The sequence below is a fragment of the Loxodonta africana genome, chromosome 4, assembly GCF_030014295.1.
Source record: "Loxodonta africana isolate mLoxAfr1 chromosome 4, mLoxAfr1.hap2, whole genome shotgun sequence".
Lineage (NCBI taxonomy): Eukaryota > Metazoa > Chordata > Mammalia > Proboscidea > Elephantidae > Loxodonta > Loxodonta africana.
The window spans coordinates 139,394,506-139,420,343 of record NC_087345.1 but is presented as its reverse complement, the minus strand read 5'-3'; the positions used below and the strand labels follow the sequence as shown (position 1 = coordinate 139,420,343).

The window sequence follows — 25,838 nt, the reverse complement described above, 5'->3', positions numbered from 1 at the left end:
TACCATGGACTGCCAGAAGAACGAACAAATCTGTCTTGGAAGAAGTGCAGCTAGGATGCTTCTTAGAGGCAAGGATGGCGAGACCGCGTCTTACATACTTTGGACATGTTGTCAGGAGGGATTAGTCCCTGGAGAAGGACATCAAGCTTGGCAGAGTACAGGGTCAGCGGAAAAGAGGAAGACCTTCAACGAGGTGGATTGACACAGCGGCTGCAACAATGAGCTCAAGCCTAACAACGATTGTAAGGATGGCACAGGACCGGGCAGCGTTTCGTTCTCTTGTGCACAGGGTTGCTGTGAGTTGGAACCGACTTGATGGCAACTAACAACAACAACGACAACAGACTGGGAAAAAGTTTTTAGCTATGACATTTCCAGTCAGCGCCTAATCTCTAAAATCTACATGATAGTGCAAAAACTCAACTACAAAAAGACAAATAACCAAATTAAAAAATGAGCAAAAGATATGAACAGACACGTCACTAAAGAAGACATTCAGTTAGCTAACAGATACATGAGGAAGTGCTCACGATCATTAACCATTAGAGAAATGCAAATCAAAACTACAATGAGATTCCATCTCACTCCAACAAGGCTGGCATGAATTCAAAAAACACAAAGTAATAAATGTTGTGAGGGGTGGTGGAGAGACTGGAACACTTATACACTGCTGGTGGGAATATAAAATGTTACAACCACTTTGGAAATTGATTTGGCGCTTCCTTAAAAAGCCAGAAATAGAAATACCATATGATCTAGCAATCCCACTCCTTGGAATATATCCTAGAGAAATAAGAGCCTTTACATGAACACATATGTGCACACCCATTTTCACTGCAGCACTGTTTACAATAGGAAAAAGATGGAAGCAACCAAGGTGCCCATCAATGGGTGAATGGATAAATAAATTATGGTATATTCACAGAATGGAATACTAGGCATTGTTAAAGAACAGTGACGAATCTGTGAATCATTTCATAACATGGAGGAATCTGGAAGACATTATGCTGAGTGAAATTAGTCAGTTGCAAAAGGACAAATATTGTATAAGACCACTATCATAAGAACTGGAGAAATGGTTTAAACAGAGAAGAAAACATTGTTTGATGGTTCCGTGTGAGGGGGGGAGGGGGAGAGAGAGGGAGGAAGGGAGGGAGGGAGGGAGATGGGTATTCACTAATTAGATAGTAGATAAGAACTATCTTAGGTGAAGGAAAAGACAACACAGAGTACAGAAGCGGTCAACACAACTGGACTAAACCAAAGGAAAGAAGTTTCCTGAATAAACTGAACGCTTCGAAGACCAGCATAGCAGGCACAGGGGTTTGGGGACCATGGTTTCGGGGACATCCACATCAACCGGCATAAAAAAATCTATTAAGAAAACGTTCTGCATACCACTTTGGAGAGTGGTGTCTGGGGTCTTAAATGCTAGCAAATGGCCATCAATTGGACTCAGCCCACCTGGACCAAAGGAGAATGAAGAACCCCAAAGGCACAAGGTACTTATCAGCTGAAGAGACAGAAAGGGCCACATAAACCAGAGACTACATCAGCCTGAGACCAGAAGAACTAGATGGTGCCCGGCCACAATTGATGAATGCCCTGACAGGGAACACAACAGAGAACCCCCGAGGGAGCAGGAGAGCAGTGGGATGCACAGACCCCAAATTCTCATAAAAAGACCAGACTTAATGGTCTGACTGAGACTAAAAGGACCCTGGTGGTCATGGTCCCCAGACCTTCTGTTAGCCCAGGACAGGAACCATTCCCAAACCCAACTCTTCAGACAGGGACTGGACTGGACAATGGGATAGAAAATGATACTGGTGAAGAATGAGCTTCTTGGATCAAATAGACACATGACACTATGTTGGCATCTCCTGTCTGGATGGGAGATGAGAGGGCAGTTGGGGTCAGAAGCTGGCCGAATGGACACGAAAGGAGAAAGTGGAAGGAAGGAGTGTGTGGTCTCATTAGAGGGAGAACAATTAGGAATATATAGCAAGATATATATAAATTTCTGTATGAGAGACTGACTTGATTTATAAACTTTCACTTAAAGCACAATTAAAAAAAAAAAAAAAAAAAGCTAATGGAGAAACTAAAATGAAATTCTACTGTAGGATAGCCAGAAGAAGATTAAAGGCAAAAGTTGGTTTTACGGTCTAAAAAATATTGAAACAGTAGCCAGTAGCTAGCCCTCGGGGTGAATGATGGGCATTTTCTGAGATGATGGAAATGTTCTATAACATAATGGGAGTTTGGGTTTCACTAGTGAACGAGTTTGTCAAAACTCATCAAACTGATCAAATTATGATTGATTTATGCTTTTTATTGCATATAAGCTGTACTTTAAGGAAAAAGTATACAAATTATATTGATATAAATATTTTAAGTATATTAAAGTATTTATGGGTGAAGTACACTGTTATCTGGAAACCCTGGTGGCACAGTGGATAAGTGCTATGGCTGCTAACCAAAGGGTTGGCAGTCCAAATCCTCCAGGCGCTCCTCGGAAACTCTATGGGGCAATTCTACTCTGTTCTATAGGGTCGCTATGAGTCGGACTCGACTCGGCAGCACTGGGTTTGGTTTGGTTTTTGGACACTGATATCTGCAACTTATTTTGGAATTTGTAAGAAGAATGGCCAGATGGACAGATGTGGAAAAGCAAATGTAGCAAAAAGTTAATAATTATAAATCTAGATGGTAGGTATGTGAATGCTCCCTGTATAATTCTTTCAGTTTTTCTACATAATTAAAAATTTTTACAATTAAGTATCAGGAAAAAAGTTAAGAGGCTAACTTACTGCATCTCTTTCACACCTATAAAATGATGATATAGATAAAATATAACTGATTTTTTGTACATTAACCTTGTATTATATGACAGTGCTAAATTTGTTTATTATAGATTCCCTGAGACTTTCTCTGTAAAGAATTAGATAATCTGAAATCGAGGACAGTTTCATTCTTCCTTTTCAACCTTAATGCCTTTTACTATTCGTCCCTCTGTTTTTATGCCTTATTGCAATGGCTGGGTCCTTCAGAAGAATACTGAATATAAGTGGTGAAAGGAGGCAACCCTGCTTTTTTTCTGATCTCATAGAGAAATGATACAGCCTTCTCCAGTTTAGTATGACATTATCTATAGGTTTTTCATAGATGCTCTTTCTCAGTTTTGAGGCAGTTCCCTACTATTCTTAGTTTACTAACAGTTTTTAATCATGAGTCTATGTGGAATTTTCTCAAAGGCTTTTCCCCATCTATTGAAATGATCAGACGGTTTTTCTCTTCTATTCTGTTAATGCGGTGAATTACACTCATTCATTCAATGAACTAACCTTGCAATCCTGGGATAAATCCTACTCAGCTACAATACATTATAATTGCTGGAGTCAAAAAATCTGCAAACATTTTGTTAAGGATTTTTGCATCTGTATTCTTGAAAGATACTGGCCTGTAACTTCCTTTTACTGTAATATATTAGGTTTTGTTGGTTTATGGTGGCTTCATAAAATAAACTGATCACTGATCTTCCTCTTTTTTTTTTTTTTTTTGAGAAAATTTGACACGGTAGATTGTAAAACATTTGATTTGGCATAAATTTCCAACAATGCTAATAACCAAGGTGATGTTCACTTGTAGTATAGAGTATTAAGTTTTCTTTTTGAATTTCACTTCTTAAGCTCTATTATTGGACTTGTTCACCTTAAAATACAACTCAAATCCTAAGCCTAGTCTTTTGCCAAAACCAGCTTGCTTCCTTATCTTACTTTTTCTGTTATTGGTACCAACTATTTCTGAAGTTATTTCTGACTCCTTTCTAGATACCTATATGCATCAAGTTGCATCCATGATTTCTTTTCAAGGCTTCTCACAGTCACCCCTTCCAGTCTATGACTAACCCCCTAGATTTTTAGAGCTTTTTTAAAATTATAGTATTTAATGAGCATCCATTGTGATACAAACATCAAGGTCAAGTATCTATCTACAACTAATTTAGCTTAATCCTCGCAGCAACTTTACCAAGTATTAGTCCCATCTCACCAATAAAGATAGTAGACCCAAGGCCACACAGCTATTACAAGACAAGAGCCTGGGCTGCTACCACAATTACCTGACTGGCCACCCTCTCTCTCTTGTATACTACCACTATTATTATTCTTAGTTGCTAACGAGTCAATCCTGACTCATGGTGACACCAAGTATGCAAGGTAGTACTGCTACACAGGGTTTTCAAGGCTGTGATCTTTCAGATAGATCACCAGGCTTTACTTCTGAGGTGCCTCTGGATAGGTTTGAACTGCCAACCTTTTCATTAGTAGTCCAGCCTTAATCATTTGCATCACCCAGGGATTCCATACTACCATTAGATAAATCTTTCTAGTTCTTACAGAGTAGATACTCAAATGTTTCCTGACTCATTCCAAACATTGTATCACTGCCGGATCATAATCAAAACCAAAAACATACCCTGAGGTCTTCTTTAAATTAAACAATAATTTAACTTAATTAGTAAAGAATGTCTGCCTTGAGCACCGTGCTCTTTTAAGAACTATTTGTTGTTGTTGTTGTTAGGTGTCAACTGATAGCGACCCTAGGTATAACAAAACAGAACAAAATGCTGCCATCCTCCCAATCAACAATTTGCTATGTTCAGCACATTGTATCTATATGGGATCAAACCGACAAGAGCAACTGGAAAGATTAGATAGGAAACTTAAGGACTTTTCAGGCACAGTGAGTTTATGTTAACTGAGGGGACGAACAATTCAGAAAAGGAGAGTGAGAATGGTTGCACAACTTGAGAAATGTAATCAGTGTCACTGAATTGTACATTGTGTGTAGAAATTGCTGAATTGGTGTATATTCTGCTGTGTATATTCTCAACAACAAAAAGTGCTTTAAAAAAATGGTAAAAAAAAAAAAAAACCCACAAAAACGTTTTCAGTTGTTTCCTATTACCCTTAAATTAAAGCAGAATCTTATCTTTTGCACTGCGTTCAAAACTCCCCACAGTGTGCTCCTAATGTAATGAAGCTTTATTTGTTATTACTCCCTTTTCTTAACTTTCTATTTTTAACAAAATGGGTTAGCATACAGCTAACTTTATATTCACATTTTTATATTATTCTCATAGCATCTCTCCACTTACAGAAAACCTGTTTATCCTTTAAAGATCATGAATGGATGTTTAAATCTTATCATTCTGGTAAGGACCTTCAAAAATCACCCCAGCCAGTAGGAAGGGAACTTGCCGCCTTCTGAGCTGCTGTTAAAATGAAAAATTACACATAGATTTTGACTCTAGCATTTCAATTTTAATAATTTTTTTCTTTTTATACTGCCTTACCCTTCACCAAAGGAGAATATGTTTTACAGGAATAAATAAGGAGACATATACAAGCATGATTACTGTAGCACCGTTTGTAAGAGAATCCAGTTAATCCCTTACAACCAAATAGAATGGGTTTAGGCTCAGAGAAGCTAAATGTGATGGGAATGAGACCAAACCAAAAACCAAACCCACTGCCATCAAGCAGATTCTGACTCAGAGCAATGCTAAAAATAAGATACTAAAACCACCACAAAAACTATCTTAAGAGAGAAAAGTGACAACGAAGCACTGTCAGTTAAGACATTAAAAAAAAAAGATCTCCCTGATACAGTATTTCAGGGTCCTTCATCAAGGTTGATCCTTGTCGAATCACCTTGAAGAGAAGCCTAGCAGTTAAAAAGCCCCACTTTCACAAACAGAACTCCTAATAAGCTTTCTGGTGTCACAATATTTCATATAAACTGATAATCAACTCATGGTTAAATGGGGGATAATTATAATACCTAAACGCTGGTGGTATAGTGGTTAAGAGCTATGGTTGATAACTAAAAGGTGGCAGTCTGAATCCACCAGGAACTCCTTGGAAACCCTATGGGGCAGTTCTACTCTGTCCTATAAGGTTGCTTTGAGTCGGAATCAACTTGACAGCAATGGGCTTGGTTTGGTTTTTGTATCCCACAAAACTGGAAGACTAAATGCTAAAAACAGCCTTGAAAACACTGTGGGGTACAGCTCTACTCTGCAACACATGGAATCGCCATGAATCAAAATTGACTCAATGGCATTTTTTAAAAAATAGACTTAGTGGGCCAGATGAGACCAGAGGACTCTCTAAAGCTACTGCCCTGAGATGATATTTAAACTTTCAACCAAAGCTATCCTGAGATCACCTTTTAGCAAAATGAGAGTGGCACACACAATAAAGGATAATTACCCGTTTAAGTATGGTGCTCTACTAAGAAACCATTTATCTATACGAAACCAAAAGGTCAACAATTACTCTAAAGCAAAGATGAGAAGATAAGGGGGCAAGGCAACTAGAGTGTTGGAAACAGAACACAATTAAAGACAACGTTGTAAATTATAACTAATGTCACTAAACATTTTTTATAGAAATTGTGAAATGGGAACCTTTACTATGTAAATTTTCACCAAAAACACATTAGAACATTATTTACAAAAGGAAGAAACAAAGGCAAAGTCTGCTGGAATGGAAGACTAGAGGTAGGATACTACAAGAGAGAAGTTTAGTTTTGCTCATGTTGACTTAGAAGTTCTTTTAGACATCTATAGTAGTCAGTATACGCATACGTTCGGAACTCAGGAGAAGAGCACAGAAATAGTGATTCAGGTATTATCAGAATGAAAAAAGAAAACCAAACCCACTGCTATCGAGTCAACTCTGGCTCATAACGACCCTGTAGGACAGCGTAGAACTGCCACATAGGGTTTCCAAGGCTGAAATCTTTACAGAAGCAGGCTGCCACATCTTTCTCCCACAGAACAGGGCCGATGGGTTTGAACCACTGACCTTTCGGTTAGCAGCTGAGTGCTAAACCACTGCCCCACCAGGGCTCCTGTTATCAGAATACAGATGGTAAATTAAACCATTAAGGAAAAAGGGATTGTTTAGGGAGCTAAAAATCTAAGAAGCCTGTTCTCAGGCTGTGACGACAGTGAAACTTTTAGACAACGAACACTTGAAATAAGATAACAGCAGTGGGAAATACAATTGGACTGATGAGAGATATTTTTCAAAATTAACAATTCTTGTAGCATGAGTCGGTGTAGGGGGAAAGGATAAATCAAAACTTGGCTTGTAGAATTCAAGCCTGGATGACTATGAAAAAGGTACTGCCATAAACAGAGTTAGAGCAGTTAGGTAGGGAAATCAGGATTTGCAGGGAGGAAATGATCTGCTGGCTTTCAACACGTTAATCTTGAACACTCAAGGGTATAGACCAGTGAATACATACATTCAGGAGATGCAGAATCTGCTCTTTAATGCAAGTGATAAAGAATAAACATATATCACAGTGACAAATTTTAAAACTCCAGTGCCTGTGCAATAAAAAAATTATACCATATAATTTACACTAGCTTCCTCTCTGAGCACAAACAGACCTGGGATTACAAAGACATACTCCAACTCTTACCCCTAAGCATTCTATAATAGAGAACAGGAAATTTCTACATTTGATCTTTGTCAGGTTCCTTAAAAGAGATTAGGATTTGCCTTCAATTTCTGATGCTATGGGAAATGGAACTACAAGTATTTTGTAATAACCATCACAATGTATTAATGTAAGTACCTGACACAACAATGGCAGAGATGTAGCAAAAAACACCTGAAACAAGGTTATAAAATAATTTTTTAATTTTCGTTCAATAAGCTTAAACCTCATTTTAACCACTAGAGGGCTACCTTGTCATTTGCTTTCTGATCCCTTACAGTCACTCAATTTTAGAAACACAAATCAGTATGGCTTAAGATACCTAGGTTTATTCTGCAACAACCTCTCGTTTCAATACTTGTAATAAATAATTATCAACTCACTTTATACACAGAACTATGTGGGCTGGAAAATGTGCAATATACTAATGGTGGGAGGGATTGCTCCCTGCCTAGAAGGCTGAACAGCAAAAGAAAACACTGGGGTCTGAAACAAGAAAAATCAAATCCCCCCTTCTTCTCAGTCAAATTTTAATATATTTATTGACACACTTACGTTTTAAGTGTTCCCGATGTCATAAGTTCAGTCACCAAAACAATGCACTTCTTTCCTTTTACTGTAGATTCCCAAGAATCATAGAATCGGACAATATTTGGATGCTGAAGACCCTTTAACATTTCAGCCTCTTCTTTAAATCTCTGCCTCTCAGACTTTGTTAACTTTCGATCCTAAAAGCACAAACAAAAACAGAATCCAGTTTAAAGTAATAAAACACCAGTCACGTAGTTAGATTTAGATGCTAAACATTTACTAAACGGTACTGATCAATAATGTTGAAACAAAACAGGAATATAACATTCGAATTATTAATAACAGTTCATCAGGCTGTCATCAGAGCGTGAGAACAGGCAAAAGTGTGTTTAACAAAGCTCTGGGTCATAAAATCACATTTGAGATTATTTTAGTAGCATTACTGTTAACGCGAACCTGAGTCTTATTTTTGTAAGGTGCAATTAACTTGCTTCTTCCAAAAAAAGTCACCTATTGCTAGAGATAAGCAATTTAATATAACGGATTTTGGAAGAAAAAAGATCTAAAATTTCAGTTCCATTTTTACCCTGTTAGAATTTCCTTTATGAGTATATACCATCTCCTTAGAGGATTGTTGTGAGAAATAAGTAACCTACTAAGTATGCTTTCACCACGTTTAAAGTACCTGGTACTTAATAGGTTAATCCACTTATTAAAGATGAAGGGGGTAAAGCACTTAATTTTTATCCTTCCCTTGACAACATCTCATACACACAAACTCTGAATTATTCTGTAAATTAAAATAAAAACAGGCATATTATCTCAAAGCATGCAATCTATATTTTCATGCAACATTCTAGGCATATAATAAAGCAATATGTCCATCACACAGTTAAATAACTAAACACCACAGATATAAAGTCCTCTATTTACCTCCAATGGAGCCCTGGTGGTGCAGTGGTTAAGCGCTTGGCTACTAACCTAAAGGTCAGCGATTCGCACCCACCAGTCACTCCACTGGAGAAAGATGTGACAGCTTTCACAAAGATTTACAAGCTTTGGAAACCCATCCTTACAGGGTGGCTAAGAGTCGGCATCTTTTTCATTAATCCCTAATTGAAATTTAGTATTTGGTTCAATTATGAATGTATACACCTAGTAATAACCAGCAGCACCTGTGGCATTTGTCACCAGAAGACCTCAGATACTTTCATATCACATAATAGTGGTTGCAGATATCTCAAGAAACCATTTAAACTCATCATTACTTTGAAAATACATGGTAGCTATTAAACTTTCCACTAGATTTTATCAGTACACATTAGTAAAAAAAGCAAACAACAACAAAAAGTATTAAATCACACACACAAAGAATTTTATAACAACTTTGATAGAACTGGTTTCCATTGTAATTCTATATATTTTGTTAGATGGACTTAATTTTTTATTATTATTATTATTCTAGCCTGCACCAGAATGCCAAAAGGAATCTGAAGAACAAAATAATGTTAAGAACATCTATTAGGTTATAAAGTGTTATGGACTGAATTGTGCACCTGCCCCCACCAAAGATACATGTTGAAATTCTAACCCCTAAATCTGTAAACACGAACATGTTTAGAAATAGGAGTTTTTGTCATGTTAATGAGCTTATATAGTCCCTGGGTGTCAAAAATGGTTAAGCACCAGACTGCTAACCAAAAGGTTGGTGGTTCAAACCCATCCAGAGGTACCTTTGAAAACAGGCCTGACGATCTACTTCACAAATGTCACAGTCTTGAAAACCCTATAAAGCAGTTCTGCTCTGCACACATCGGGCTGCCACGACTTGGAACTGAGTAGATGGCAACTAACAAAAACAACAATAAAGTTATACCAGAGGAAGGTGGGGCCTTGAACCTAATCACTTGTGAGTTATGAAAAGAGTAAAGAGACACAGTGACACACACAGATGTCATGTGAGGACACATCTACAAGCAAAGGAATGCCAAGAACTGCCGAAGACACTGGACACAAAGAGAGTGGCCCACAGAAAGAACTGATATGGTCAACACCCTTTTGACCTGTATCTAGAACTATGAGAAAATAAATTTCTGTTCTAAAGTCACTCATTTGTAATATTTCTGTTATGGCAGCACTACATAATTAAGACATCATGGCTAGCAGTAGAACTGCTGGACCATAGGTTAAAGCATATAACATTTTCACAGACACTGAAGTATTGATTTTCAAAAGGAATGTATCAATTTACCCTCCCACAAGAAGTTTATGAAGGCTACCATTGCTCCAATCATACCCTGTGTTTCTTTATCTGATTTGTAAGAGTTCTTCAGAGACCATTTCAAGAACAGATTTGCCAAACTGAACACTAATGATCGAAGTCCAGACGAGTCGTGGGATGACATCAAGGACATAATACATGAAGAAAGCAAAGGTCATTAAAAAGACAGGAAAGAAAGAAAAGACCAAAACGGATGTCAGAAGAAACTCTGAAACTTGCTCTTGAACTTAAGAGTAGCTAAAGCGAAAGGAAGAAATGATGAAGAGCTGAACAGAAGACTTCAGTGGGCGGCTTGAGAAGACAAAGTATACCGAAATGTGCAAAGACCTAGAGTTAGAAAACCAAAAGGGAAGAACACACTCAGCATTTCTCAAACTGAAAGAACTAAAGAAAAAATTCAAGCCTCCAGTTGCAATACTGAAGGACTCTACGGGCAAAATATTGAGGGCACAGGAAGAATCAAAAGAAGATGGAAGGAATACACAGAGTCAGTATACCAAAAAGAACTGGTCGAAGTTCAGACATTTCAGGAAATAGCATATGATAAAAAACTGATGGTATTGAACCAAGAAGTCTAGGCTGGACTGAAAACATTGGCAAAAAACAATTCTCCAGGAATTCATGGAATACCAATTGAGATGTTTTAACAAAGGGATGCAGCACTGGAGGTATTCATCTAAGCCAAGAAATTTGGAAGACAGCTACTTAGCTAACCAACTGGAAGAGATATACATTCACGCCCATTCCAACAAAGAATGCATGACCATTTCCAATAGAATGAGGAAATTATCTAAACAATATCATTGGTTACACACGAGTAAAATTTTGCTGAAGATCATTCAAAAGCGGCTGCAGCAGTACCTCAACAGAGAACTGCCAGAAATTCAAGCCGAATTCAGAAGAGAACATGGAACGAAGGACATCACTGCTGGTGTCAGTTGGATCTTGGCTGAAAGTAGAGAACACCAGAAAGATGTTTACCTGTGTTTTATTGAAGACGTAAAGGCATTTGACTGTGCAGATCATAGCAAATTATGGGTAACAATGCGAAGAATGGGAATTCCAGAACACTTAATCATGCTCACGAGGAACCTGTACATAGACCAAGAGGCAGCTGTTAGAGCAGAACGAAGGGATGCTGTGCGGTTTAAAGTCAAGAAAGGTGTGCGTCAGGGTTGTATCCTTTCACCATACCTATTCAATCTGTATGCTGAGCAAATAATCCAAGAAGCTGGACTGTATGAAGAATAAGGCATCAGGACCGGACAAGTGCCTGACCATGATGTTTTCAACCGCCTCACATGCACGTGAAAGTGGACAATGAATAAGGATGACTGAAGAATTGATGCCTTTAAATTATGGTGCTGGTGAAGAATACTGAATATACCATGGACTGCCAGAAGAACGGAAACCCTGGTGGTGTAGTGGTTAAGTGCTACAGCTGCTAACCAAAAGGTCGGCAGTTCAAATCCACCAGCTGGTCCTTGGAAACTCTATGGGGCAGTTCTACTCTGTCCTATAGGGTCGCTATAAGTCGGAATCGACTCAATGGCACTGGGTACTGAGGTTGGCCAGAAGAACAAACAAATCTCTCTTGGAAGAAGTACAGCCAAAGTGTTCCCTGGAAGTGAGGATGGTAAGACTCCCTCTCACGTACTTTGTACATGTTATCGGGAGGGACCAGTCTCTGAAGGACATTATGCTTAGTAAGGTAGAGGATGAGCCAAAAAGAAGACCCTCGAGATGGACTGACACAGTGGCTGCAACAATGGGCTCAAACATAGCAACAATTGTGAGGATGGTACAGGACCAGGCAGTGTTTCGTACTGTTGTACATAGGGTCGCTATTAGTTGGTACCAACTCAACAGCGCCTAACAACAACTTTTTTTTGGTTTTATAAGTTACAAATACTCTTTCTCCATCTGTGGTTTTCATTTTTAACCTTCTTTATGAATTCTTTTGATTTACAGATGTATGTATTTCAATTTATCTTTTCCTCCATGGAGGAGGGGGTTTGTGTTTTCAGTAGACACTTAGGCCATATTTTTTTCTTTTCCTTTTTTAAATACAAATTTGTTTTGTTTACCACATTTGGGAACTTACTGGTAAGACATCCCTATACTATTTCATAAATAGTACATCCTTTCTTCGCTTCTGTCATAAATCCAAATTTCCATATAAGTAGTTCTATTTCTGGATTCTATATTCTATTCCAATGCACTCCTGCACTAATCCCAGTTTTCTTAATTACTACATGCTTTAAAATAACTCCTACCTGAAAAGATTTCCTGCAACACTCTCCCCAACTTTATGTTCAAAAAAAATTTTTTTCAATGAAACAATTTTTATTTTTATATTGTAGAAACTGTAGCATAAGCCAGTTGTCTTGAAATTTCCTCCCTCTTTAGGTTCAGCTCCTTCTCCAAATTGCTACTATAAGATTGGCCTCACTCAGAGTTCCACAAAGCCCCTTCACAGTGCTTTATATCACTTTTATTCCCAACCCCCAACCATCTGCTCACTCAAAAAGTTACACAGTCTATCCACTGAGATCCAGATCCAAGGCAGGAGAGCTATTTTATCCTGGGTCCTCCTAAAACTTATCTTTCCCAAAGAACAGGTAACTAAAGGATAAGTCAAAGTATCTGGCGTCAGATGAATTAAGGATGATAGTATTTGGTCATTTAGTTTTTAATTTCAATGTATTTTTCATTTCTTGAAATTCTATTTGGTCTTTATCAAATCAATCCTTTTTGTCCCCCACAACATATATTTTTTTAATAGTTTCTAGTCCGTTTAACTTTTTAAAGATATACTTAATATAGAGGCTGAACTCAATACCACTTTAACCTGCGGTATTGGGGGATCTAATTTTATCTATTGTTTGGACGCTGACATTGGTTCATGGTGGTTTGTTTCTCATGTAATTTATAATACTGGATAATAAAGTTCTCTTAAACTGTGATTTGTCTGTGAGAATCCTGTATAGCCATAGCTGTGGATGTATCCCTCTGATTAGCCTCTAAGTTTGTTTCTGTCTGGTGCCCCAGGGATATTACTAGTCCAAGCCACTGCTCCATGCATTAAAAGTTTAAATCTGAATCTTATACACGTGTGAATACAAGTCTTTGATTATGAATTCTCAGGGCAAACTTTTTTTTTTGCTCACCTGGACAAGCTTCCTTGTCTTTTCAATCTCAGGGAGTGAATTTTTTTCTAGTTTGTCCTTTCACTAAAGGTGAAGCATTTCAAGGAAACTGACTTTATTGGATTTCAGTTCCAATACCTGTTTGGGCTTGAGAATTCATCTATCTTCAGATAGATGGCAAAGCCACATCTCTTAGTTAAGACCTTCTTGTGACCTGTGGGATATAGAGTATCCCAGCTATTTTTTATGACTCTGGAGTTCTTTGGGAAGGTGGTAGCCTGATTTTAACACATTTAGCCTCAATGTGGGTGCCTTTTGAAATGTGTGAAACTCAAGAACCCTGAGTTGGGGCCTCATTTTTGTGTAGATTGAGCATTGTCTTAGGTGATAACTCCTGGATGTGTGAATTCTCTAAATTTTTGACAGTTTGTCTTTATTTCTGCAAGATAAGCCTCCTCACTATGTTTCCCAGTTACTATGTTGTCACAATAAGCTACTCTTAAGTCTTCATTCAGTCATAGTGGTCATTTTCTCCTTGACAGCATTCATTGTTTCCAGGTGTTACTGGCTCCCTGCTTTTCTAGCTTCTTTGCAAAAAGGAATAATGCATTGCAGTGATACTTTTCAAAAGTCTTGAAGGCCTATAAGTTATTCTTATCCCACATTCAATCTTAGGGCTCAATCACCGTTTCCACCTGTAGCAGGTGGAGCAGGTGGAATGAACCTCTGTGAGCAGTTATGCAATATTCCAGGGCAGCTGTTTCTGCTTCTTAGCTGTTAGTACTGCTGCCGGTATGATGAAGAATACATAGTAGTGGTAATTTTCCTGAGATTCAAATTCTTTAGTTTTATTTGGCCTGTAAAAACTGCTTTTGCAGTAATGAAAAATATACTGCAGTCCTAATTTGCATGAGAAAACATCCCTTTGCTTTATTTATTTGGGCTATAAGTATTGCTTTTACAGTAAGGAAGAAGAATAAAAATTATGTGCAGTCATTGTCAGGTGCCTTCATGTTTTGCAAATTTTCATGAAATAAAACATAAAAAAATTTTTTTTTAATCCTTGACTCATATAATTAGTATTTACTACATCCAGGGTCCATCCACTGAGACATATGGGATTCCACACAATGGGTATCAAAACCCAAAACTCATAATGGAAATTCTGAATTGGTCCTTTCATCACCATGCCTTCCATTAGTGAAAACACATAGTATCAACAAAAAATTCAAAGGAGAAAATAATGAGTCTTGAAAGGGTTTCTACAAGATGGGCAACTCAGAAAAGTCCTAGTGTCAACTCACACTTTTCCCGTTCTGGTTTTTAGTTTCTTTTAAGTCCCTAGACCTTGGAGATTATCCTTACATCCTTGTAAACTTAGTTCTGCATTTAAAAGGATAGGTTGATGTTGCTATTTTAATAAAAAATTTCACCACCAACAAATAAATGGACAAATAAAATGTGGTATACACATCTATGCAATATTACTCAATCATAAGGAGAAATGAAGTCCTGGTACATGCTACAACATGGATGAACCTTGAAAACATTATGTTGAGTAAAATGTCAGTCACAAAAAGGACAAATCATATATAATCCCACTTACATGAAACAGGCAAATAAACAAATACCAATGTTTACTACTGGTTACCAGGGGTAGGTAGGAGTCTTTGCTTAGGGGGCACTGAGATTCTGTTAAGGTGGAAAAATTTGAAAACAGTTAGTGGTGATGGTTGAACAACACGATGAACATAACCAATGTCATTGAATTCTACGTGTAAAAAATTGCTGAATTGGCAAATATTTTGTTATATTTATTTTTACTGCAATAAAACAATTTTTTTTTAATTTCAAAATATCAGGTATTCTATAGTGGGAAGAGGGAGCCTTGGTGGTGCAGTGGTTAAAGCACTCGGCTGCTAATCAAAAGTCTGCTTCCGTAAAAATTTACAGCCTAGGAAACTCTGTGAGGCAGTTCTACTGTCCTATAGGGTTGCTATGAGTTAGAATCAACTTGATGGCAACAAGTTCTTGTTGTAGCTAAAAAGATGTAGGAAATATTAAATAAATATCACAAACAACAATAATGGGTTTGGTTTGGTTTTTTATTTTAGAAAAGTTGTAAAACTTAATTCAGCCTCAAAACAACTAGAAGACAGTAATCACATGAGACAAATGAATTATGATATTCTACCTACCATTAAGAGTTCAGCTGCTAACCAAAAGGTCGGCAGTTCGAATCCACCAGGCACTCCTTGGAAACCCTATGAGGCAGCAGTTCTACTCTGTCCTGTAGGGTTGCTATGAGTTGGAATCGACTCGATGGCAACAGGTTTGGGGTTTTTTTGGTTGTCATTTTTATTTATTTATTTTTTAACCTACCATTAAGTGGTATTTAAATGTTTTAAAGTTTTTTTTATATTTTAACATATAATCTACTCTTAATTATCTTGATAAGCGCTCTTATGATTTTGTATACCATACAACATGCGATTATTGTGCATCTTCTTAAATGTTTCCTTAAATTTTAACAAACATTTGTATACCCTGTGTCACACAACAGGATATGATGAATATCAGAGACAAGGTCTCTGCTATCCTAGACCTCATGGTATAAAAGGAAGAGGCCTTAATTTTAGTAAGAACTAATGAAGTGAGGGAAAATTAGATGTTGTGAGAGCACGTAGCAAAAGACCCAACTCTGTTTAAGTGTGCCCAAGCTGAAGTTAGCCAAGTAAGAAGAACTTGTATCAGCAGGTTACTCTAAGGATTAAGTGAGACCATGAACATGGAAGTATCCACAATTCTAGTCACAAAATACTCAAAGCCCATAACAATCTGGATATAGTGGTAAAGGCAAACTTGGAAATGTACGATATAGATTGGAGGTAAAAGGGCTCAGAAACTATTATTAATGGTGACCTGTGAAATTTTTAAAAATACTATGAATGTATTCACCCACTGTTTAAAACTACGGGAAAATACATCATTGTTAGCTGAACTTGGAGTATACATTGTACAGAATTATGTAGTATATAGTACTTAATAGCAAAAGGGTGAATATGAATTATGTAATACAATCACTGTTGTTCAAATATGAAGTCTGAAAAATTTTCTCTCTCTATAGGGAATTCTTACATAGTTTATAAGACGTACTGCACCTTCAATCATGAAATGTCTTCTCTCAACTGATACATAATTTCAGCCAGAAACCGTCACTGGATGTGAAGTAAGACTTTATAGTATAAATCACTCTACTTATTACTTAAAATTTTAGTTACAATTTAAAATCAACTTTAAGATTGTTTCTACCATATATACAATTACAAGTTTACAAAAATGCTTTAAAGTACCAAAGATGTGTAAATTTTCCTGTTGAAAACTTACTCAAAGTAATTTATTTATGCCTTTCTCTATTGCCATATCCTATTTCAAGCCATCATGATCTCCCCTAGATTCCTGCAATAATAATCTACTAACTGGTTTCTACATACCAACTCATACCCCTTGAACAATTTGTTTCCCACTTTGTCCATATTACAGACAAAATATCGTAAATGAAAAGCAGAACCAAGAGTTAAATAAAGATTTGATTCTAAGCTCATACTCTGCTCCCTATACTACACAATCATATCTTAAAATTTTTGTAATGCTTCTAAAACCAATTTTCTTAGAAGGCTCATGTTGATGTTTCTGTTATTAACTACGCATCATTGAAAGGACTAAGTACTAAATTACAGTTAAAGGTTAAAACAAGAAGAACCTGTAGTGTTTAAATATTACCAATTGTCAATCAAATTATCATGATGACAATGACCAAAAAAGTATCAAAAGAGATTTTAAACAGATTAACCACTGTTGCTTTTTTTTTTTTAGTACCTTTGCCCAGCATTATAGAGCTGGGGGCTTGATACACTACCCCAATTACAGCATTCATTACCTACAGTATAAACTAGAAATGAAGGAAGCTAACCCACTCTATTCATTTCATTCATTCCTTTCCACCTACATTGTTTTCAAAGGCTAAACGAACAAAACCAAGAATCACTGTCACATGACTTCCCACAATGCACACAGTTCCAGACTGGGGGAAGGAGGGGGTGGGGAACCAGAACAACAACTGAAACAATTGTTCATCTCAGTACCATCCAAGTAACAGTGCTCAGTAGATTATTTGCTGATGTAGTTTCTTGTGTGTGGAAAAACAATGCTAGTATTTGGTACAATGGCTTTACAGCAATTTCCACAACTTCACTTCCTTGCTTTTAAGAAGTTATTTCATTTTAAACATCCTCTAATAGGCATTTTCTCTCCCTTTATACCTCATATTTCAGCACTTTTTTAAGGTAGCAATCCCATCCCTTCCTGTGGCTCACTTCTTTATTTGTTCAAGAAAGAAACCTTCCAAACCAATTAATTGTATGATTGAAAATGTGAGAATGGTTTTCATTAACTAAACCTGACATTTTCACTTTATTATTTAACCTAACAACCATACCCAGAAAAGGTATAGTCCTTTTGTCAATATTTAAACTTCTGTTGCATTTTATTTTTTGCAATATTCAAAGTTTTACTGCTAAATTAATGCCACCTATGGTAAGTTTACATATCAAAATATGGGTGGAGAATTGGTGTCTGGAACTCCTTGATTAAAATATTTTAGGTCAGTATTTGAGTCCTCCCTCCTTATCATTTTCTGCACCACACTGACTCAGCAAAGACGTGGACATCTACTCCATCTTTCAAAACGATACTAATTGTTGTGAGATATTGGGATATAGAAATATATACTGTCTTCAAGCAGAGAGTACATTTTGAAGCATTGCTTTCCAGTGCAGATGAGTTTCGGTTATCCTTTACAGGAAAAAAAAATTTTTTAAGTATTCTGCATTTTAAAAGAAAGTACTCATATAATGAACTCTAGCATATCTATCTCTGACAAAGCCTACGTAATCTAGTAACAACTCAAAGAGGATGGAAAAAAGTATTTTGTTAGCTTTTTAAACTATACCATAACCAAACCTGTGGCCGTTGATTCCGACTCATAGCAACCTTACAGGACAGAGGAGAACTGCCCCATAGGGTTTTCCAGTGAGTGGCTGGTAGATTCAAACTGACGACTTTTTGGTTAGCAGCCGAGCTCTTAACCACTGTACCACCAGGGCCCTTTTTTAACTATACGTAACTTTTATTTTTCTTGATAATTTCAGAATAATTAGAGATTGAAGGCTTGGGAAAAGGTAGAAAAATAACTAATGGGGCAGAATAATGATTCTTATGCAAAAATTTTTAGCTATTAACAAAAACAAAAATAAAAGTGTCCCTTAAGGTGGTTTAAGATATAACATGAAAATTAAACCTGGAAATTTTATGTGGCCAATTCAGCAGATTAAGCTCTTACTGCAGATTTCTTTATGACCTTCCCATTTGGTACACTTAAAAATGGAAATGGGTCGATCTCATAGTCTCCATCAGTTACATTTTTCTCAATAGGTGAAAATGTGTGGTAACTTCTTAGGGGAGCATTATAAATATGGCATTGTGTCCTTTGCTTCTCCATGAAGCCTTCTAAATATTATTCTGAAATAGTACCTGTTTCAGAAAGTCAAAGAAGGTCATCAAAAGGTTAAAAAAAAAAAAGAACATGGTGGTTCTAACTTACTCCTTTCCCATCAGTCCCTTCTCCCAATCTGGATCATCTTTGTTTGTACTTTCATTTAGTTACAAAAAGTTTTTCTGTTTCAAAGCAGCAAGAAAAAAAATAATTTGTTTCACACAAGAAAAAGACACAGGAGTGCTTTCTCAATAGGTTCTATTCATTGAACCCTCTTCATTCACTCCCCAAATCTGGGCCACAAATATGTAAACTGCAAGCCTAAGAGAGTCTCCCCAAATCTCTCTTTTGGAGGCACAAAAACTACAACAGAATTTCAAAATATCTAGAACCTGGCACGTACAGAAAGCTTTAGATTAATGCTAAAAATGTGGCAGATACTTAGAAATGTACCTGAAATCAAAAAGAAACACATTTAGTCCTATCAGAAAATGTCAAACTATTTTACTAAATAACTTAGAGTATCCACTGCACACCAAAACTCAGAACAATACCTATGCATTCATATAAATTCAAAATTTTTTCAGCAAAATAAGATAAATTTGAAAGTGAAGGCAACTAATTGATAGGGTTAAACTTCAACTATTATAGATAAGATCTCACGCGAAAACTTTCAAAAGAAAAAAAGGGAACAGAAGGGAAATTGAATATGGATGGGGATGTGATAAAGATGGAGAAATTATTGCTTATTATAGGAAAGAAAGGGCCCCAGTGGTGCAGTGGTTTAAGCATTTGGCTATTAATCAAAAGGTTGGGAGTTTGAATTCATCAGGCGCTTCCTGGAAACCCTATGGAGTCTCCTCTGTTCTATACGGTTGCTATGAGTCGGAATCGACTCCACGGCACCGGTTTTTTTTTTTTTTAACAGGAAGGAAATTTTACACTTTGGACAGAGACAGAGCTACTCTACAATTGATACAGAAAAAAGTTTTTAGAATGGGGTAATGAGGAGTCAAGAAACCTGGTGGGCCGTGGTTAATATGCTTGGCTCCTAAATCGAACACATAGCGGTTCCAACTCACCAGCAGCTCCACAGGGGAAAGATGTGGCAGTTTGCTTCGGTAAAGATTTACAGCCTTGAAAATCCTACAGGCCAGTTCTACTCTGTGCTATAGGATCACTATGAGTCGCAATCGACTTGATGGCAACATGTTTGGGTTTTGGTTTAAGCAGGGTTTTATATTCAGCATAAACACGGTATCCTCATGCCTGACGAGGTCTGACAATTTTAAGATGATATGTTACTAATTCTGGAATTCAAATTAATATTTCTAAATGTTTACTGGTCATTTCCACTTGAATATCTCATGACCAAAGACTCAACATATGTCAAACCCTACAAATTTTCTTCCACCAAACAGCTTATCCACTTCAATTTCCCTATTTTTCCTTAGCTCTACACCAAGCAATAAATTTGGAACTTTTCCCAATTCCTATTTTGACTGTTGCAAACTAGTAAAAGGTACAACTACCTCATATCAAATCAACTACTGCCTAATTATCTTTTTCCCACTTCAACATCTGGATGCAGATGTTCCCCCAAAACCCTATTTATATCATGACAGTTGCTCTGCTCAAAAACAGCGAAGGTGGAATTAACCAATTTTACCCAATTAAAAGAATCTTCCAGGAGCACTTGTTACACAAGGATTCTACTGCACTGCCCAAAACCTAGGGAAAAGGCTTCTTACGTCCAGCAACTTTGGAAAACACTGCTCAATGGCTATTACATCAAATCCAAATTCCAAGTCCAAATTCTCACATGCAGGGGGCAGAGCCAAGATGGCGGAATAGATAGATGCTTCCGGGGAGCCCTCTTACAACAACAAAAAAAGAAAAAACAGTGAAACGAGTACATTTATGACAAGCTAGGAGCCCTGAACATCAGAGGCAGGATTAGAAAACGAATTGAGGGGCAGGGGGAGGAAGAGATGGTTCAGAAGCAGAGAGGAGTTACCAGACCTGAATCATGGGGAGGCCTCAGGCGCCATTCCAGGAGTGGCGGTGGGGTGGGCGGTGGGGGGGGGGCTGTTACTAGCGTTCAGCCACAGTTTCCTCAGGGAGAAGCGGCCAGCCACACAGCCTACTCACATATCCAGAACCAGAGAAGAACAGCGCTCTCAGCAAATGCTAAGTACTTGTCTATATTCTACCACTCCTCCCCCTCCCCCCCTCCACTCCCAAACCAGCTTCAGTGGCTAATTTCCCTGGGCCTGAGATAGGCCCTGTTGAGCACCTAGAGCCATTCTCCCCGTCTCGGAGAAGGAATAAATTTGCAATTGGGGAAAAAGATAATTTGCCAGCTCCACTAACTGGGGGAGCTCAGGACAGAAGCTGCTCCTGTCCAGGCATAAACGGTCCATGGACTTTGAGTACCTTTCCCCTCTGCACAGACCTGTGTGGGCCTATTTCAGGGGACTAGGCCCTTGTTGGCAGACTACAACTGTTTCAGCTGTGCGGTGAAGAGATGGGTGTTTGATGTTTGACACTGCTTTGCCTATTAAACAGGGTCCTCACCTACCTACATCAGGGGCCTAAGGACTGATGGCCATCCACCCGCAACAGGGGTCCAAGGATAACTGGTACCCCCGAGTCCTTACAACCAAAAACATTGGGTGCACATAGTCCGTCTGCAGAACCCACCACCTGTACGCTCTAGGGAACAGGGGCACGGTTTCCTCAGAGACACTCGGGTTGGTTCTCAGCCGCCTGCCTTGTTCAGAGTGTGACACCCTGCCACAACCAGATACCGGTACTTACACCAATCACCCATGCCCCTCTAAGACTGTAGGACAGACCCTGTACCACACACTTGATGCTCAGCTAGCTGGACACCTGAGCTGAATTCATACAAGAAAAGTGAATGGACTCCTAGACTGATATACCTGATAACAACTCTAGTCATCTGTGGACAGGACGTCAGAGCTCCAAAGGCGAAAATAATCAAGCTAGCTCACTCAAGCAACCCATGTGAGCATATCAAAACAAAACAAAGCAAGAAGCTACAACTCAGTAAGCAAACAGAAAATAAACTAATAAAATAACTTAGAGATGGCTCAGAGACAACAGTCAATATCAAGTCACATAAAGAAACAGACCATGATCGCCTCAACAAGCTCTCAAAACAAAGAATCCAGGGATCTTCTAGATGAAAGTGCCCTCCTGGAATTACCAGAAGCAGAATACAAAAGATTAATATACAGAACCCTTCAAGACATCAGGAAGGAAATGAGGCAATACACAGAACAAGCCAAGGAACACACAGATAAAGTAGTTGGAGAAATTAAAAAAGGTTATTCAGAAACATAATGAAAAATTTAATAAGCTAGAAAAATCCATAGACAGACAGCAATCAGAAATTCAAAAGATTAACAATAAAATTACAGGAGTAGACAACTCAATAGAAAGTCAGAGGAGCAGAACTGAGAAAGTGGAAGGCAGAATTTCTGAACTTGAAGATAAAGCACTTGGCGCTAATATATGTGAAGAAAAATCAGATAAAAGAATTTTAAAAATTGAAGCAACCTAGAGTCACGTGGGATTCTATCAAGAGAAATAACCTATGAGTGATTGGAGTAACAGAACAGGGAGGGATAACAGAAAATACAGAGAGAACTGTTGAAGATTTGTTGGTAGAAAACTTCCATGATATCGTGAAAGATGAGAAGATATCTATCCAAGATCCTCATCGAACTCCACATAAGGTAGACTTTAAAAGAAAGTCACCAAGACATAATCAAACTTGCCAAAACCAAAGATAGAGAATTTTAAGAGCAGCTAGGGATAAACGAAAAGTCACCTACAAAGGAGAGTCAGTAAGAATAAGCTTGGACTACTCAGCAGAAACCATGCAGGCAAGAAGGCAATGGGATGACTCATAAAAAACTGAAGGAAAAAAAAATGCCAGCCAAGAATCTTATATCCAGCAAAACTGTCTCTCAAATATGAAGGTGAAACTAGGACATTTTCGGATAAACAGAAGTTTAGGGAATTCGTCAAAACCAAACCAAAACTACAAGAAATACTAAAGTGTGTTCTTTGGTTAGAAAATCAATAATATCAGGTATCAACCCAAGACTAGAACAGTGGGCAGGGCAATCAGAAGTCAACCCAGACAGGGAAATCACAAAAATAAATCAAGATAAAAAAAACTCTCAAAACAGGTAAGCAGCGATGTTATTATGTAAAAGTAGGCAACATTAAAGCAATAAAGAGGGACTAAGAAATGTAGTCACAGATCTTCCATATGGAGAGGAAGACAAGACAATACAAACAAATAAAAATTAGGTTTAAATTTAGAAAAACAGAGACAAATTCTCACATGCTATGCTTATCTCTTTCTCTGCACTCCTATTTCTAAAGTAACTGCCTTTTTTTTTTTTTAAGTTGCCATTGAAACCTTCTGAAACTCCAGTCATCTACATATCATTTAGGATTGCTACTACATTATCAAAATATTTTTTTAACTGAATTTTCCCTCAAAATTCATCTATTTACAAAACTTAAATTTTCTTTTTTAAAGGAAATTTTACATTACTACTGTGAATGAAAACCACTGATGCTTGCCTTATATAGGAGGTAATCATAAAGGTGTGAAAATGTTACTAAATTCTAGCTAAATAAATGCTGTTCAACCTATGTGCATGTTAAAAATAAAAATAATAATACAGCCTTTAATAGTTCATTATGTAATTGAGGAATACACGAATCACAATAAGGATTATACAATCAATACAAGAAAAACACAATACTAGAAGAACACTAAAGTATGATAAAGAGACAGAAAGAGATATTTAGTTCTATCTGGGAGGATTCCTGAAAGGAAAAATATTTGTTTAAAAATGAATATGACCAAAAATATCCTCTGAAGTCTTTTTAAAACCAAACAATTTTATTGGAATAAAAGCTGGGAAACAGGACAGCTAGGGAGGCCTCTTAGGATAAGCAGGCACTATTAACATTTAAGTTTTCTGAAATTGATAATAAAATTTTAAGCAGAGTTTCAAATTTCATTAAGAATTCTGATTATACCCTTTGTTAATCTCACTATGTTCCCCTTTCTCTTTCCAATTATAAAGTTATTTCCCTCTCTTCTCTTCTGTACTTTTTCTGGTTCCTCTAATTCATAAAAACATATTACAAAAAGAATACAAAGAATGGGATAAATTGAGTACTTAAACTACTCATGAAGGGTATAGAATTATTTGAAAGGCAGACTCTGAATAATTAAAAATGTATATTTATAAACTCTAGAGCCTCCACTAAAAAAAAATTAAGGGTGGAATACATATTTAGCCAATGTTGGAAATAAAATATAAATGCTGAATTAACCCAAAAGGCAGAAAGAGAAAAAACAAAAAATAAATGAAACAAAGAGAAAACAGCTAGAAACTGCATCAAATATCATATTAAATTTAAATGGACTATTAGAATACTATGAAAAACTATCTCAACAAATCAGGTAATTTGGTGAAATGAAAAAAAAAATCCTAAAAAGACAAAAACTACAGAAATTGACTTAAGAAGTAATATCTGAATATAAGAAGTAAGGAAATAGAATTAATTTAAAAAAAAAACAAAAAAACTTCCCACAAAGAAAAGCCCAGACCCAGAAGGCTTCACTGGTGAATTCTACAAACCTTTAAAAAAGAATTAACACCAATCCTTCACAAGTGCTTTAAAAAAATAGAAGAGGATGAATTCTATTAGACCACTATTAACCTGGTATCAAAAACAGACAAAGATATAGAAGTGCCATTCCTTTGCTTATTAGTAACAGCTGCCATGTGTTAGTTTACCAGTATCTATTTACCATGCTAAGGAGTTCATATGTAGTCTCATTTGATCCTCATAATAACCCTATACAAGGTAGACGTATCATTATTCTCATTTTACATACGAAAACAAAGGCTAAACAACTTGCTGGTATTTGAATCCAAACCAGGTATCTTGTCCTCAGAGTTCACTGGACCTATTAACATATCCATGAGTTAGAGTTAAGGGCAAAAAAGTACATCACAGAACAACGTTTATATAATGTTTTGGAAATATGAACACGTATTTACGTAAAATGCATGGACAGACAACTGGAAGCATACACAAACATGACTGTCTCTGACCAAAGGCGTGAAAGCAGGGGCATACAGAAACTTTCAGGCTTCATTGTAAATATCTACATATGGTTTTAATCTTAAAGTAAATATATTCCTGTTTTATTTATGTTTTTCTTATAGGAATAACAATACAAAATGAGACAAGAAGTTTTATTAATCAGAACTAACACATACTAATGTCTACAGTTTTGCATCAAGGTCTCTCACCTTCAAACCTCTGTTCTTCCTCAACCTACAACTATCCCTTTCAGTGTGGCTGATTTCTTCCTCCAGAAAACATTTCCTTGACAAGCTCAATCACTCTTGGGGGGCTGGAGATATGGGAGTAGCAGTGTTTAGGTATTAATAAGGCAACTAAGAAAGCTCCTGTCCTTAGGTCTAAGTGGGGAAGAAAGGCAGGCAGACATGTGGTGTACTGAGAGATCCCATCATTCCCCTCCTCCATTCTGGGCGCTCTGGCTACAGGTTCCGAACAGAATATAAAACTCCATTTCCATTTGAGGCTTGGGGTGGTGGGGTATAATGAAGTGTTTTAAAACCAGACTAATAAAAGACTTACATCACCATAGATATAAAAAGATTAAAAAACATCTTCCCCCAATTTAAGATTTTATATATACATATACATTCTA

At 37.1% G+C, this 25,838-nt stretch overlaps 1 protein-coding gene across 5 annotated transcripts in view; it reads right to left on the bottom strand.

Moving 5' to 3' along the window:
- Positions 1–25,838, bottom strand: part of WNK1 (WNK lysine deficient protein kinase 1) — a 163,113-nt gene that overhangs the window by 101,079 nt on the left and 36,196 nt on the right. For all 5 annotated transcript variants that reach the window (XM_064284758.1, XM_064284759.1, XM_064284760.1 and 2 more), the window contains exon 2: positions 8,074–8,246. In XM_064284758.1, the coding sequence (XP_064140828.1) occupies positions 8,074–8,246 (173 nt within the window). The remainder of the gene's footprint in view (positions 1–8,073; positions 8,247–25,838) is intronic.